The sequence below is a fragment of the Mustelus asterias genome, chromosome 5, assembly GCF_964213995.1.
Source record: "Mustelus asterias chromosome 5, sMusAst1.hap1.1, whole genome shotgun sequence".
Classification (NCBI taxonomy): Eukaryota; Metazoa; Chordata; class Chondrichthyes; order Carcharhiniformes; family Triakidae; genus Mustelus; species Mustelus asterias.
The window spans coordinates 68,209,998-68,225,429 of record NC_135805.1 but is presented as its reverse complement, the minus strand read 5'-3'; the positions used below and the strand labels follow the sequence as shown (position 1 = coordinate 68,225,429).

General features: G+C 43.1%; 1 protein-coding gene across 1 annotated transcript in view; it reads right to left on the bottom strand.

Moving 5' to 3' along the window:
* Positions 1-384: 384 nt before the first annotated feature.
* rfx6 (regulatory factor X, 6) overlaps positions 385-15,432 on the bottom strand; it is a 92,031-nt gene continuing 76,983 nt past the window's right edge. Inside the window, exon 19 of the mRNA XM_078213550.1 lies at positions 385-569. Within this exon, the coding sequence (XP_078069676.1) occupies positions 385-569 (185 nt within the window). The remainder of the gene's footprint in view (positions 570-15,432) is intronic.

Sequence of the window (15,432 nt, the reverse complement as noted above, 5' to 3'; positions counted from 1 at the left end):
AATTACATACAGATTTTGATTGCAGCATGTAACACAATTATAAATAATTATAAACTGAATATTACAAGTTTACTATTTCAAAATTAATGTCTGTCCAATTTGCCTTATTTTATTTTTAGAAATGAAGATTAAGTTATCACTTTGAGCAACATTCTTCATTTTTGGCATTGGCAAAGTCTATCATTGGTATACTCCACATTGTGATGCCATTGTCTGTTTAGAAAGGAGTGAAGCGTGCAATCAAAACATCCCCACAGTTTTTGGATTTATTGGCTGCAACAAAATTCCTGGAACATTGTTCAGACGATCCCAGTAATGTATATTTTGTTTGAGATACACTGCATATTTGATAGTTTAAAGCTTTGAATGCATGGTCAAACACTTTTACGTCCCTCCAGCTGTGGACCCCATGAACACCGTGTTAATTGGGGGTAGAGATGATACCATATTCGTCACCTCCCCAGGTTGTCTGTGGGCATCTATTGGATCCTGAGAATTATATTGACCTGAGTTGTTGCTGTACATGCATTGGGAAGCAGATGAAGAAATCACACTTTGCATATGTGAAGCTGCAATAAAGAAAAATAAAGACCATAATTTAACAGCATACTACGGTGCAGATCCCACAAAGCACTTCCTCTCAAAAACAAAATTCTTTATCCTATAATTGTAAAAGTATTTGCTGAAATGTTACAATATACTTCTTTTGAAAAGCTGTTTACAGTGCACTGTCAATCTTGAAATAGTTTATTTCAAATTATCTTGAAATTTTGAGCTAAATTATTGCTTAGCTCTATTATTTGTGCTATGGGATAAGTCAAGTTTTGATACAGAAAATGACTGATTTACCAGCAACTAAATATGACATTGTTTTAGCTGGAAGCAATGAGCAATTATTACATGATGCAACCATACATATATGATACAGACATGATCAAACAAGCTTTCTGGAATGGACTGCATTGAAGTGCAGTAGACTGCAGTAGTTTGCACAGTTAATGTTCAGCCACAGGATTAATAACTCTTCATTACTGGATGGTGTACTTCAGGATTGTCATGAGCAATAAAATATGGCACTTAAAGATTCAACGCACTAAATATATTTTATTAATAAAATGTGACCAGACTGAGTAATCATTTCTGTATGTCCTTTCATTTTTATTGGTGCCGGAAAACTCAGTTAAGCTTGAAAACATGTTTATAATGGAATCCTTCGTAATGGAAACTGGCAAATGAAAGAAGGTACACAAAGCAGAAAGAGGGAAGCACAAATCAGCAGCTCTTTGATGTTATAAAAGGACAATGGTAATTACAAACATCAAGTAACACTGTTTGAGATTGGATACAGGTTGTAATCAACAAGAAAAAAAGTAAAATGTCACGACATCCATGAAATTAACTTTTGTACGGAGATTTGCTTGTTTATGTGAGGAGTAAATGCACATTATATACTCTACGTTTGGCAGCTGATTAAGGTAACTATAAAATTAAAGGCCGAAATTCTCCGGACGTTCACGCCGGCGGGATTCTCCGATCCTGCTGGCAGCACACACCCGCTCACGCATTTCCTGCCAGCATGGGGTGACGTCAATTGAAATTCCCATTGATAGCGGCGGGACCAGAGAATATCACCATCAGCAAACAATGCGCCACCTCCCGCCAGCGGGAAACACGTGGCTGGGAGGCCGGAGAATCTCGCCCACGGTATCTAGATTCTAGTGTCAACGGGTAAAACCAAATTTGGTATCAAAACATCATTAGGAACTGGAAGATGCCACATTGAAGGGGTAGCAGTACAACACTACAATCTGGGTAAGATAAAAAGCTGGGTCAGTGCAGGCCTGGTGGGCCTCTTCCTGCACTGTAGGGATTCTGTGATTCTATTCTATGATTCACAACCCTCTGAGGGAAAGAAATTCTGTTCATCTCCACCTTAAATGGGAGATCCTTTATTTTTAAACTTTTTAATTTTTAGAAACATCTTCTCAACATTCTCTCTGTCCAGTCCCCTCAGGATCTTACATGTTCCAATAAGTTCATCTCTCATTCTTCTAAACTCCTGTGCATACAGGCACAACCTGTCCAACTTTTCATCATAAGATAACCCCACTGCACCCAGCACTCAGAGGAGTGAGTCTTCCCTGAACTAATATAATGATGTCCTTTTTTAAATAAGGGCCAAAACTTTCCAGCCGCTCATGCCAGTGGGATCTTCCGGTCCCGCTGACGGTGCAACCATACCAGGTGTTTCACGACAGTGAGGGGCATATTCAATGAGAAACCCCATTGACAATGGCGGGACCAGAAGATTCGCTGCTCGCCAATGGCAATCCGCTTCTGCCACCACGAAACACACGATGGGTTGCATGGAAAATCCTGACCAAGAAGACCAAACTGTACACAGTATTCTTGATGTGGTCCAAGCAGCTGGAGAGCTGCACATTCATTTTCTCACCTCAGCCAACATTCACGGCTCGATTTTACCATTGGGTCACACCTGAAAATGTGGTAAAGCCGGGTGTGAGGCCATTAACACGATCCGCGCCCACGCAGATACCCACTTTACCAAGGCCCGAAAATGGCCGTGAACCAAATCGCACCCGAAACGGACGCAACGGCAATTTAAATGCATTTACATGCATTTAAATTGAATTAATGGGCTGCCCGCCCAACTTTACCAGCATTTCCCCCTTTACCATCGCGTTCGCGCGTCCAAATTCGGTGCAAAACAGACATGCTCGGCAAAGGTCTGTTTTGGGCGCTCCAGCTTCTGAAGAGGTAAGTTCAGAGCTTCCAACAGCTCTTGTACTCGGATCGGTGATGGGGGGTTGGGGAGGGGGAGGTGGGTCAGATCATTCTCTGGTGGGGAGGGGCGAGAGAAGGGAGGCCCGATCATTTTCTGGTGGGGGGGCGGGGGGGAGGAGGAGGCGGGTCAGATGTATCCCTGGTGGGTAGGAGGCCCGATCGTTCTCTGGTGGGCAGAGGGGGGAGGAGGGAGGCCAAATCATTCTCTGGTGCGGGGAAGGCCAGGTGGATCTCTGGTGGAAGGGGTGATGGGGGAGGGGCAAGGGGGACCACTGCCACTCTGCAGGTGATCGGTGGGGGCGAAGGGGGCTAGGGGGTCGTGATCAGTCTGGTTTGCAGGGGGTGGGTGGGTAAGGGGCACAGTTATGTTGTGGGGGTGCGGCGATGTCTGTGGGGGCGTGGCGATGTCTGTGGGGGCCATCACTCCTGCCTTTCACTCCCGGGCTGCTTTATCCGCTTTATGCGGCGCGGGAGCGATGTGACAGGGGTGCGATTTTCAGTTTTTTTTTCTCACTGCGCATGTGCAGTTCAAAGCTCCGATTGTTTCGGGCGCAATAAGTCCCGCCCACAGCGCAATTCAGACCTGCGATTTCTTTTTCAGAGCAGATTTCCAAGTCGGATCTGAATTATGCCCAGATTCAACACTTGGAATGAAAATGGTAAAATCGGGCCCTCAATGAGAAGATGCCACCTGAACAGTCAAGAAGCAGACCGCTCCAATTATCCACTGGCGGGGCATCTAATATTTTGGGGGTGGGAATGTAATTCAGCAAGTTGGCCTCTTAATGAGTGTTCATGAGTTGCAAATGAAAGGAAATGTGTGACACAGATTAGCGGGAAATCCGTCTTCAACCTGCAATCAAAGTCAGGAGAACAAAATTCCAAACTACCTTGCCACCAGTGGGAAACTGAATTTTTCCATTACACCAAATTTGGTGTCCCCGTCCATCACAATTCCTGCCACTGGTGGGAGCGGAAAATTCCACCTGACTAATTTTGGCTTCAGGATTTGGTTCTTCAGCTCTCCCCTGTAATCCCTAACCTACTAATTTCTATCAGTAGCTGAATCAATTTTCTTTAATTCAACCACTGAAATACTGGGAATTGTAGTGGGCCGGGGGGAGGGGGGGGGGGGGGTGGGGGGGGGCGGACCATGCAAAGGTCCGTTGACCTTGGGTGGGATTTTCCAGTTTTGGGGCGAGAGTGGCTGGAAAATCCCTCCCCAGATTTTCTGGTACGTAGTGCACAAACAATGTGTGGTTTACACTGTCACTCTGGCGGGGCAGGGCCTGATAGAGCCAGCAAGGCCGACTCCAAGGCATCAACAAGTGATTCTGAGCTAAATGCTTTGGTTTTCTTCTTGCAGAACATCCTCCCCCTGTATAGCTCCCTGTTCCATTTCTTTCAGGATCATGGTAGACAATGCCTCTGCATGAAAGGCAAACAACTTTGCACCATCCTCATCAGATCCAATTTGCTTGCCCATTTCTACATTTGTCTTTTGGATTTTCTCAATAGGCTCCACATAACATTTGATTGTTAACACATTCTGGCTACAACTTCCTCTACACAACATTCATATTGGATGAAGTAACTTAATTCCATTCCACAGAGATGTTATCAATGGCCTTAACAATGTTGTAATTCTTCCACAACCTTTTACAGATAAGTCCGTATCGTCAGCTGTGTCTTGTTTTTACGTTGCAGGATGATTGACACCATTACGGCAAAATAAATTAATTTATAACACATTTCATCCTATGAATGGATTTTAAAAATCAGAACACGAACACACAACTGCAAGGCATCTGCAGCCTTGCTACTAACTTCCCGAACATGTGCCATCTGACCTTTGACCCCCCCCAGGTCAGTGACCCCATGTAGTTCAATGTGCACCGTATTATACCTAATACTGGTGTCCACTACCCCAATCACCCTATTCTTTTTTTATTCGTGGGATATGGGCGTCACTGGCTGGCAGCATCTATTGTCCATCCCTAGTTGCTTGAGGGCAGTTAAGAGTCAACCACATTGCTGTGGCTCTGGAGTCACATGTCGGCCAGATCAGATAAGGACAGCAGATTTCCTTCCCTAAAAGACATGAATAAACCGTTATCTAACTATTGTCATGACATTTCCTTTTTTTAAACAAAGAGCTTCAGGCTAGTTTCTCTGAAAACAAAATAGGCTGTGAGCATGGCCTACTCAAGTATGCACAGTCTCTTATCTATTCTTTCACACTTCGTTTTGATCAGTCCGTTTCATCTTTTACTCAAATCTGTATCTCTTATTTTTTCACAATTCTTGCACTGTATGTTCTGAATGGTGACAGCTGGTTTTGAAGGACAAGGAGCTTGCTCCAACTCTGCATCACTTTCACTCCTTAAACAGTTTTCAGGACTCTCAGGCTTTGTCTGGTTATCTATTGCTTCATTGAATGTAGCCCAATCCATCATGCAAACCAGCCTCCCATCCATTGACTCTGTCTACACTTCCCACTGGCTCGGCAAAGCAGCCAGCATAATTAAGGACCCCATGCACCCCGGACATATTCTCTTCCACCTTCTTCCGTCAGGAAAAAGATACAAAAGTCTGACTCAAGAACAGCTTCTTCCCTGCTGCTGTCAGACTTTTGAATGGACTTGCCTTGCATTAAGTTGATCTTTCTCTACACCCTAGCTATGACTGTAACACTACGTTCTGCACTCTTTCGTTTCCTTCTCTATGAACGGTATGCTTTGCCTGTATAGCGCGCAAGAAACAATACTTTTCACTGACATGTGACAATAATCCATCAAATTAAATGGTGGATTCTGCTTCTTCATCTTCAGCTACATTTTCTGGTTCAGAGAAGGGTCACCATTCGTTTGCCTTCCATAGGAATCTCCGGTTTCTCCTGTACTATCATCTGTTTCGAGTCTGCACAATGTAAGACCTTGCATTTGCTGTGATTCCTGTGACAATAGCAGGATTCTAGATGCCTTCCTGGTGAATCCTCACCGTCTCTCCCATGTTCACTTCAGGCAGAGGTCGGGTGCCTCGATCAAAATACTGTTCCTGTTCCTGTTGTCCCAGTTCGAGCAGGTTCTGCACATTGTCGCTCACTGACAGTGGAAATAGCTGTCCCCTTCTCCCCTTCGGGAGCTGTGCTGGTGATGGACCAATGCCCTCTAATGGAGTATTCCTGAAATCTAGCAGGACCAGGTAGGGAAATCTTCAGTTCGTCTTTGCTTTCTTCAAAAGGGGTTTTAAAGTCTGCACGGTATGTTCCACCATGCAGTTGGATTGTAAGTAGTTGGGACTTGACATAGTGTGGCGTAACTCCCAGTGTCTATGCAAATTTGTAAACCTCAGTGCCTGAGAATTGTGGACTGTTGCCTGAGATGAGCACTTCAGGAATGTCATGGTGAGTGAAAATTGATTTCAAGTAATTTATTATTGATGCTCTTCTCAGCAGCACAGACTCAAAAAAACTGAGTAACCTTCTACTGCTAGTAGATACTTACTGTTGTCAAATGTGAACAAGTCCACTCCAAATTTCTGCAGGGCGTCTCCGGAACACTGTGGTTGAACTGGTTTGCTGTACTTTTGGCACACTACACATGCATTCACCATTTCCCCAATCTGTGCTCAAATTCCAGACTAATACATGACATTTTAAGGTGTTCTGCTGCAAGTTTCTATGCTGAGGTAACTTGCATGTTTGCATTGCAGCATTTCTTTCCTCAGTGCTGCAGGAATTTATCTTTTCTTCCTTGGAAAGTTCCTCTTCAAAGTTCCAGTACCCTTGTACAGCAGCAGGGGTTCCCCTCCGATGTGTGGGCCAGCCAGTTTGCATACTTTGTTGCAGTTTAGCCAGGGTGGCATTGTCCTTGATCACTTCCCTGATCTCATCCAGTTTGGTTACAGCCACAGGTAGGTTCTTGGTCAGCATGTGAAACTGCATGTAGTGTAATATATTTAAATCAGATTCACACCCATAGTGGGTTCAAGCTTGATTTAAGTTGTGAAAATCCCTCAGTGAAAATCCCCTCATCGCCACACTCCAGTGCCTGTTCGGGTACACAGAGGGAGAATTTAGCATGGACAATGCACCTAACCAGCACATGTTTCGGACTGTGGGAGCATCCGGAGGAAACCCACGCAGACACGCAGAGAACACACAGACTCTGCACCGACAGTGACCTAAGCCAGGAATCGGACCCGGGTCCCTGGCGTTGTGAGGCAGCAGTGCTAACCACTGTGCCACCATGCTAACTGTCCCTTTTCAGCAGAAAACACTTTAAAATCACTGGTTCTTTTTTTGGGCTCATTATGAAAGAATATTATGGGTGAAATTGACAAATTGTGCCATAACAATCAAGACAACAAAGATGGCGATGGGAGATAACTGGTGTTTTATGTGATTCACAAAATGGTGAATCACGCACTCCACCTCTCTAGGCTGTAGAAGAGGTGGTGAATATTTAACCAGCATCTTTTAAAAAGACTGGAGACCAGTAAAGGACAATGCCAACTGGGCCCAGCATTAATGAAAGCCTAAGGTTCATCACCACCTCCCAAGATTGCCTGCTCCCCACCTCACCTGTAGGCTGAATATGGGAGTTACATTGGACATTCAGGTGTGCAGCGACATTAACAGAAATAGCAACAGTGCAATGCAATTGCATGGTATTAATTGGAGATCAACATTAACATGAAATGATGTCGTGCAGGAGGACCTTAAGTGAGGACTTCCTGTGGTTACAAATATAAATAAGTGAAGAGGGCATTCAATAGAGTGCATACCTCCGCCACGCTGTGTTAACTCAACGTTGTTACAATTATGCAACTCTTCCTTGAAGTTTTTCCCTGTCTGATTGATGCTCTGTAACTACAAAGCTGAAAAAAGAAATATTTTTATTAAGAGCTTCAAGCTCAGTGAGGAGGCTTCAGGCCAATCCACATTCAACAACCTGCACTGGAAACTCTGCCACACTTTGTTACAAAATGATCCGGAAATCGGCACAGAGCTGATTACAATATGGAAAAGGTATTCAGTGGAAAAACCAGGTAACAAATTAAAATAATTCTCCTGGATTTACCTCGGTATCTGCCACCCCTATGCCCACCACCTCCCTTTTATCCAACTGCAACTCCATTTTATTTTACCACAATGCACTCCTTCTTCTACCATCCTCTCTCTGCCCTACCATCACTACAGCAAATACTAGATAAAATTGTTATAGGAGAGCTATGTCAAATTCATCTAATTAAAAATGTGAAGTATCAAGTAGGCTTTCCATTTTATTGATCTTCCACAACGTATGATAGCTCTCACTTGTTTGACATTAAACATTAATAAATTGTCTTTATCTTTGCATTGATTGCATTTGAATTATAAAATGTCAAATTAATTTCCTGAACCATATTTATCGATTGATTTATCGAAGCATGAAATTTGACAAAAGTTTGTTTCAAAAGCTTCAATATTACCTCATTCAGTTAAGCAGCTACCATCTTTAGTACAATATTCACATTTATCAAGAAAGCTGGAAATTCTGTTCTTTTGTGGAGTGAAGCATGCTCCACAGAGGAAATATAATTTGGTGTAGAACCTGGGTCCATCAGATTCCCACCAGCAAATTCAATCCTGCCAGCAGTTTGGGAATATACCCTCAGAAAAGCCAGATCAGTCACTAAAGAAGGCCAGCAATATTTATGTCTGCAGAGAGAAGCTATGAATAACATTCTGGTCTGTTTGCAGTACTGAAGTCTCACTTTGCTCAGGCCAGGGAAATTGCAAGACTACAAAGTTGAGAGACTTCTAGCTCCCAATAGCAGAAGCTGAGCAGTGGGTGGAAGTTTCACTGCACGATCAGGCTTATAGCTAACTCACCTGACGAAGGAGCAGCACTCCAAAAGCTTGTAATTCCAAATAAACTTGTTGAACTTTAACCTGGTGTTGTGGTGTTAACCTGGTTACTGTGCTTACCCCAGTCCAACGCCGGAATCTCCACCTCAAGTCCAATAGCTGATAAAGGTATTGTTTCATTTATTTTAAATATATTGGTTGAATTTTATCAGCCCTCTGTAGATGTGCTGGGGTTTAAGGGGGGAAGCGGCAAAATGGTATGGGGAGGATGGGAAGAGTGCAGGGTGTCATGTTGTCAGCAGCAGACATGGTAACAGATCCTCTGTCTGCCTGGAGCCCAATTGAACTACTTAAGTGGTTATATAAGGGCCTCCTCCTGGCTCCACAGGCATTTTGTCTATGTTGGAAGGGCCCACAGCACACAGCCTCGGCACTGCCATGAGGTGGGGCCTGGGAGTGCCAGGGGTCAATACCAGGGGCAGTGCCCATGCACTGTTCAGGCATGGTCCTCTTCCTGCCCGGGCATGGCCCTCTACTTGCCCGGGCATGGCCCTCTCCCTGGCTGGGCATAGCCCTTTACCCACAAAGATATGCATTCACCGGCATTCCCCTGAGAGGTCTGCATGCCATGTGCACACCTTGGGAGACCAGTTGTGATTCATGCTGCTTTGCCTTCATGCCAAAGTGAATAGATTTTCTGATGATGGGTGGATGATTCAGGTGTAGAGGCCTAATGTTTAGATGTTAATGGATTCAACATTCCTGATGTTGAACGTCAAGAAATGTGCCCCATCACTGGAGGGGAGGGGACAATCATGTCACATGTTTACATTGGAGTGAAATGCGAGTTGGGAGCTTTCGCTGGGTGTTTTGCTCCTGTCACCAAACCCGCCAGCCGAAAACAGGAGCGGAAAGTTCCAGGACTTATGTTTCATTCTTTTGTACGTTTCATTCATTTGTATTCTCCCTTCCAAATGATAGCTTCATGTTTATATATTCCAGAGGTTACAATCTGAAATCCTAATAAAATAGTCAGTGCCTTTGGTGGTGAAAATCAGTATTCTCTCAATGGTAAAGATTTAATCTGCTTTGCCAGCAACACGTTAAATCAATGGTAAATAAATCTTTGCGTAAAGAAATTATTTCTGATTTCATTGGAGCTGATGCTTATTTTCAGGTTCTCACATCAACAGGCTGTAAAATCGAGCCAACAGCTGACAATATGAATATGCATTTTGGTTCTTCAAATGATCAAGAATCCCTCCACATCAGACTCAACAGACAGTCACCACATTTCCTGGTGTTCATTTTCATTCCCAATGAACCAGACAGATAAAGTAAAATATCTGAAGCAATTTACTAGCTCTGCCTTATTTTGAGATGAAAATAGATTCTGGCTGTGTAGATAAGATCCAATTTGGGCTGTTGACTCTGATGTTAATGCCTGAGCATCCATCCTTGGTGATCTTCTCATGTTCTGTCACTTACTTTTGGCCAACGTTAACCAAATGATCAGTTAAGGTGAGGGTGTTCTTATCTTATTTTTGACAATGGGAATCTGTGGCTATTTTTAATAGTGTAGGACTATATTCATATTTTTGGCAGTTGTTTGGATGGAGTTGTCTGTCAACATTGGAATTGGATTATTAGATTTGACCTTATGAGCAGAGTAACCATACGTATCCAAAAAACACTCCCAGTTCCAGAGTAAATGACATAAAAGTTGTTTTTATTTGGTAATTAATGACTAGGTTAAGCGAATTAATCATGATAAATTCTCCCTCAGTGTACCCGAACAGGCGTCGGATTGTGGTGACTAGGGGATTTTCACAGTAACTTCATTACAGTGTGAATGTAAGCCTTACTTGTGACTAATAAATAAACTTTAAAAACTTTAACTTTAGTAAGAAGGACCAATCCAATTCAACTCTATTGAGGATGGAAGTATAATGGTAATGTTACTGGACTAGTAATCCAGAGGCCTCTGGACACGTGAGTTCAAATCCCCCCTGTGCAGAATGTGGAATTTAAATTCAATTTATTAATGAACTGAAATACAAAGTTAGACTCAGTAATGATGATCATGAAACCACTGGATTGTCAAACAAGCCTATGTGGTTCACGAATGTTTTTCAGGGAAAGAAATCTGCTATTCTAACCTGGTCTGGCTACGTGTGATGTCAGACCTGCAGCAAAGTGGTTGGCTCTTAACTGCCCCTGAAATGGACCAGCAAGCCACTCATTTATGTCGAAATATGATAGCAAAGTCGAATAAGAACAAAACCCGACAAATCAACCAGCATCAACCTAGGCACTGAAATAACACAGCAATGTGGAACTTGAAAAGTCCTCGTCACCAACATCTGGGGACATGTGCCAAAATTGGTAGCGCTGTCCTGCAGACTGGTCAAGCATCTGCTTGATATAGCTGTATTCATTGAATCATACCTTGTAGCCAAAGTCCCACACACATCCCTGCTTATGTTCTGTTCCACCAGAACAACAGATGCATCACTGGTGGTGACACACTGGCATATAGTTAGGACAGAGTGCCCTTTGGAGTACTCACCTTGACTCAAGACCACGTGAAGTCTCATGGCATCAGGTTCAATGTGGGAAAGGAAACCACCCCACCCCCTGCTGATTACCAGCTTCCTCAATTGATGAATCTGTACTCTTCCATATTGAACGCAACTTTGAAAAAGCACTGAGGATAACAAAGGAAAATAATGGATGAGATTTTATGGCCTCGCTCGTCCCAAAACCATAAAATCCCGCCCAAAGTCAATGGACCTTTCCATGGTCCGTCCCTCGCCCGCTCCGATTCCCGTGGCAGTTGGCCATTAAAATTCTGGCTGATATATTTTGGGTGGGGGAACGTCAATGCCCATCACCAAGAGTGGCTTGGTAGCAGCACCACTTCTGCTCCACGGGAGATTTCTGTCCTCCGTGAGCTTGCCTTAGGACACCTGCGATACGGTGTGACAGTTGTAATGGCCCCAGCCAATCTCCCCAACTGCCACTGTCCGCGGAGCTGGCAGAGCTTTGAAGAATCTATCTGTCATGATGGACCTGCAAGAGGTGGTGAAGGAACCAACAAGACGGATAAAACTTACTAAACCTCGCCCTCATTAGTCAACCTGCTGCAGATGCATCTGCCCATCTGCCCATGAGAATACTGGTGGGAATGACCACTATATAGTCCTTTTGAGACAAGCCAGCAATAAGGATAATGATGATCAGAGGAAGGGACAGAGCATTCAAACTTAACGAGTGTGACCACTGATAAGGCAAGCGTTTACAAAAATAGCAAAAAGACAGAACTAAAGGCTCTTTATCTGAATGCACACAGCATTCATAACAAAACAGATGAATTAGCTCAAATAAAATTAAATATGTATGACCTGACAGTGATTCGAGAGATATGGCTGCGAGGTGACTAATGCTGGAACGTAAATATTCAAGTGCACTTGACATTTCAGAAGGACAGGAAGCTAGGAAGAGAGGTTGCTCTATTAATTAAGGATGACATTATACAATAGTGATAGATAACATTAGTCTTAAAGATCAAGATGTGGAGGCCTGTGACTAGTGGTGTGCCGCAGGGATCGGTGTTGGGTCCATTGTTGTTTGTCATCTATATCAATGATTTGGATGATAATGTGGTAAATTGGATCAGCAAGTTTGCTGATGATACAAAGATTGGAGGTGTAATGGACAGTGAGGAACTTTTTCAAAGCTTGCAGAGGGATTTGGACCAACTAGAAAAATGGGCTGAAAAATGGCAAATGGAATTTAACGCAGACAAGTGTGAGATATTGCACTTTGGAAGGACAAACCAAAGAAGAACGTACAGGGTAAATGGTAGGACTCTGAAGAGTGCAGTTGAACAGAGGGATCTGGGAATACAGGTACAGAATTCCCTAAAAGTGACGTTACAGGTGGATAGGGTCGTAAAGAGTGCCTTTGGTACATTGGCCTTTATAAATCGGAGTATCGAGTACAAAAGTTAGAGTGTTATGGTAAGGTATTGGTGAGGCTGAATTTGGAGTATTGTGTACAGTTTTGGTCACCTAGTTACAGGAAGGATGTAAATAAGGTTGAAAGAGTGCAGAGAAGGTTCACAAGGATGTTGCCGGGACTTGAGAAGCTGAGTTACAGAGAGAGATTGAATAGGTTGGGATTTTATTCCCTGGAGCGTAGAAGAATGAGGGGAGATTTGATAGAGGTGTATAAGGTTTTGATGGGTATAGATAGAGTGAATGCAAACAGGCTTTTTCCGCTGAGGCTAGGGGAGAAAAAAACCAGAGAGCATGGGTTAAGGGTGAAAGGAGAAAAGTTTAAAGGGAATATTAGGGGGGGGCTTCTTCACGCAGAGAGTGGTGGGAGTGTGGAATGAGCTGCCGGATAAAGTGGTAAACGCGGGGTCACTTTTAACATTTAAGAAAAACTTGGACGGGTTCATGGATGAGAGGGGTGTGGAGGGATATGGTCCAAGTGCAGGTCAGTGCGACTAGGCATAAAATGGTTCGGCACAGACAAGAAGAGCCAAAGGGCCTGTTTCTGAGCTGTAATTTTCTATGGTTCTATGTGGAATCATTTGGGTAGAAATAGTAAATAACAAAGCTAATTGTGCGAGTTATGTATAGGCCCCCTCTAATACTAATGAAGCTGTAGGATGGGGTATATGAAAAAAAATAATGGGGGCTTGGAAGAAAGGTACTCCAATAGTCATGCCTGATTTTAATCTACATAATTGTTTGGGATTTTCTCCCTCTCCGCAACGTGTTTCAGGGCAGCAGGAAGTGGCATGTGCTCGCTGGTGGCAGGATCTTATGGTCCCACCATTGTCAATGGAGTTTCCCATTGAACGTCCCCTCACTGTGTGGTGAACCATTGTTGGTTCCCACCAGGTAGTGCTGAGCCAGGGTCTGGCCAGTACTATGAGTCTGTATATATGTTACTGTTGGGGTTAGGGTTGGGCTGTTCTACATGTTACTGTTGGGGTTAGGGTTGGGCTGTTCTACCTGTAATATAGTTCTTATGGTACATCCCAGTCGGGCTCCGCCTCCTGGGAGAGGTATAAAGGTCACTGCTCTGTCTGGGACCCTTTAGTCTGGGATCGTGTATTATATATGGTAGCTCTATTGTTGTAGTCAATAAAAGCCTTTATTTCCCCGAGTACCTCTAGCCTCGTGAGTTATATCGCGCATCGCACTGCCGGGAAGCCTGTGGTACAGGGTGCGTCATCGGCAGGACCGTAAGATCCCACCAGCGTGAACGGGAACAAGATTTCAGCAAGAGACTGGATGAACCATTTTGGCAAAGGTAGCCTAGAAGATGAGTTCATAGAGTGCTTCTGGGACCATTTCTTAGAGCAGCCATGCTCCAGGTCAACCAGAAAGCAGTCAATTCAAGACTTAGGAATGTTGAATGAGGCAGGATTAATTAATGGTGTCATAGTAAATGAATCTCTAGGAGACAATGGCCATAACATGATTGAATTTCAGTTTTAGGAGAGAAGATAGGGTCTAAGACTAGTATTTTAAACTTAAATAAGAGTAATTAAAAGGGTATGAAGGCAGAGTTGCTGAAGTAAACTGGGAAATTAAGTTAAGGGGTAAGTCAGTGGCAACCCAGTGGCGAACATTTAAGGAGATATTTTATAATGCTCAGCAAAGTTAGATTCCAATGAGAAACAAAGACTCTGGGGGAAGAATGCATCAACCATAAATAAGTAAGGAAGTTAAAGACAGCATCAAATTGAAAGAAAAATCATACAATTCTGCAAAGTTAGTGGCAGATCAGAAAATTGGACAGAATTTAGAAAGCAGCAAAGAATGACTGAAAAAGTAATAACCAGGAAGAAGTTAGAGTTTATGGGAAAGATAGCTAGAAAAATAAAAACAGATAATAAGTTACTCCAAGTATTTAAAAAGGAAAATAGTAACTACAGAGAGCTTGGGTCCTCTAGAGAGTGAGTCTTGGGAATTAATGTGAAATGAAGAAATGGCAGAAGTGTTCAACAGATAATTTTGTCTGTCTACATTGTAGAAGACACAAATAACAAGCCAGAAATACTTGTAAATCAAGAGGTGAGGGAGGGGGAGGGAGGAACTTAAAAAAATTATAACCAACAAGGAAAGGGTTCTGAGAAAACTATTAAAACTGAAGGTTAACAATCCCCAGAACTTGATGAGCAGCATCCTAGGGCCTTAAAAGAAGTGACTGCAGAGATAATAGATGCATTGGTTGCAATTTTACAAAATTCCCTAGATTCTGCAAAGATCCAATTAGATTGGAAAATAGCGAATGTAAATTCCCTATTCAAGAAGGGAAACAATAAGCCAGAAATCACTGGCCAGTTGACCTAACATCAGTCAAAGAGAATATGCTATTATTAAGGAGATTTTGTAGCAGGGCACTGAGAAAATCTTAATGCAATCAGGCTGAGTTTACATGGTTTGTGAAAGGAAATCATGTTTGACTCATTTATTAGCGATCTCTGAGGAACTAACATGAATTAAAAGAAAACTTGCAGATATGGTTTATTTGGATTTCCAAACGACATTTGATGTTAAATCTGCCCAAGTCACATCAAAGGTTACTACACAAAATAAGGGTTCATGGTGCACCGGTAACATATTATCAAGGGTAGAGGATTAGTTAGACAACTGGAAGCAGAGAGTAGGAATAATTGGGCAATTTTCAAGTTAGCAAGCTATAACTAGTAGAGGGCCACAGGGATCAGTGTTGGGGCCTCAGCTATTTAT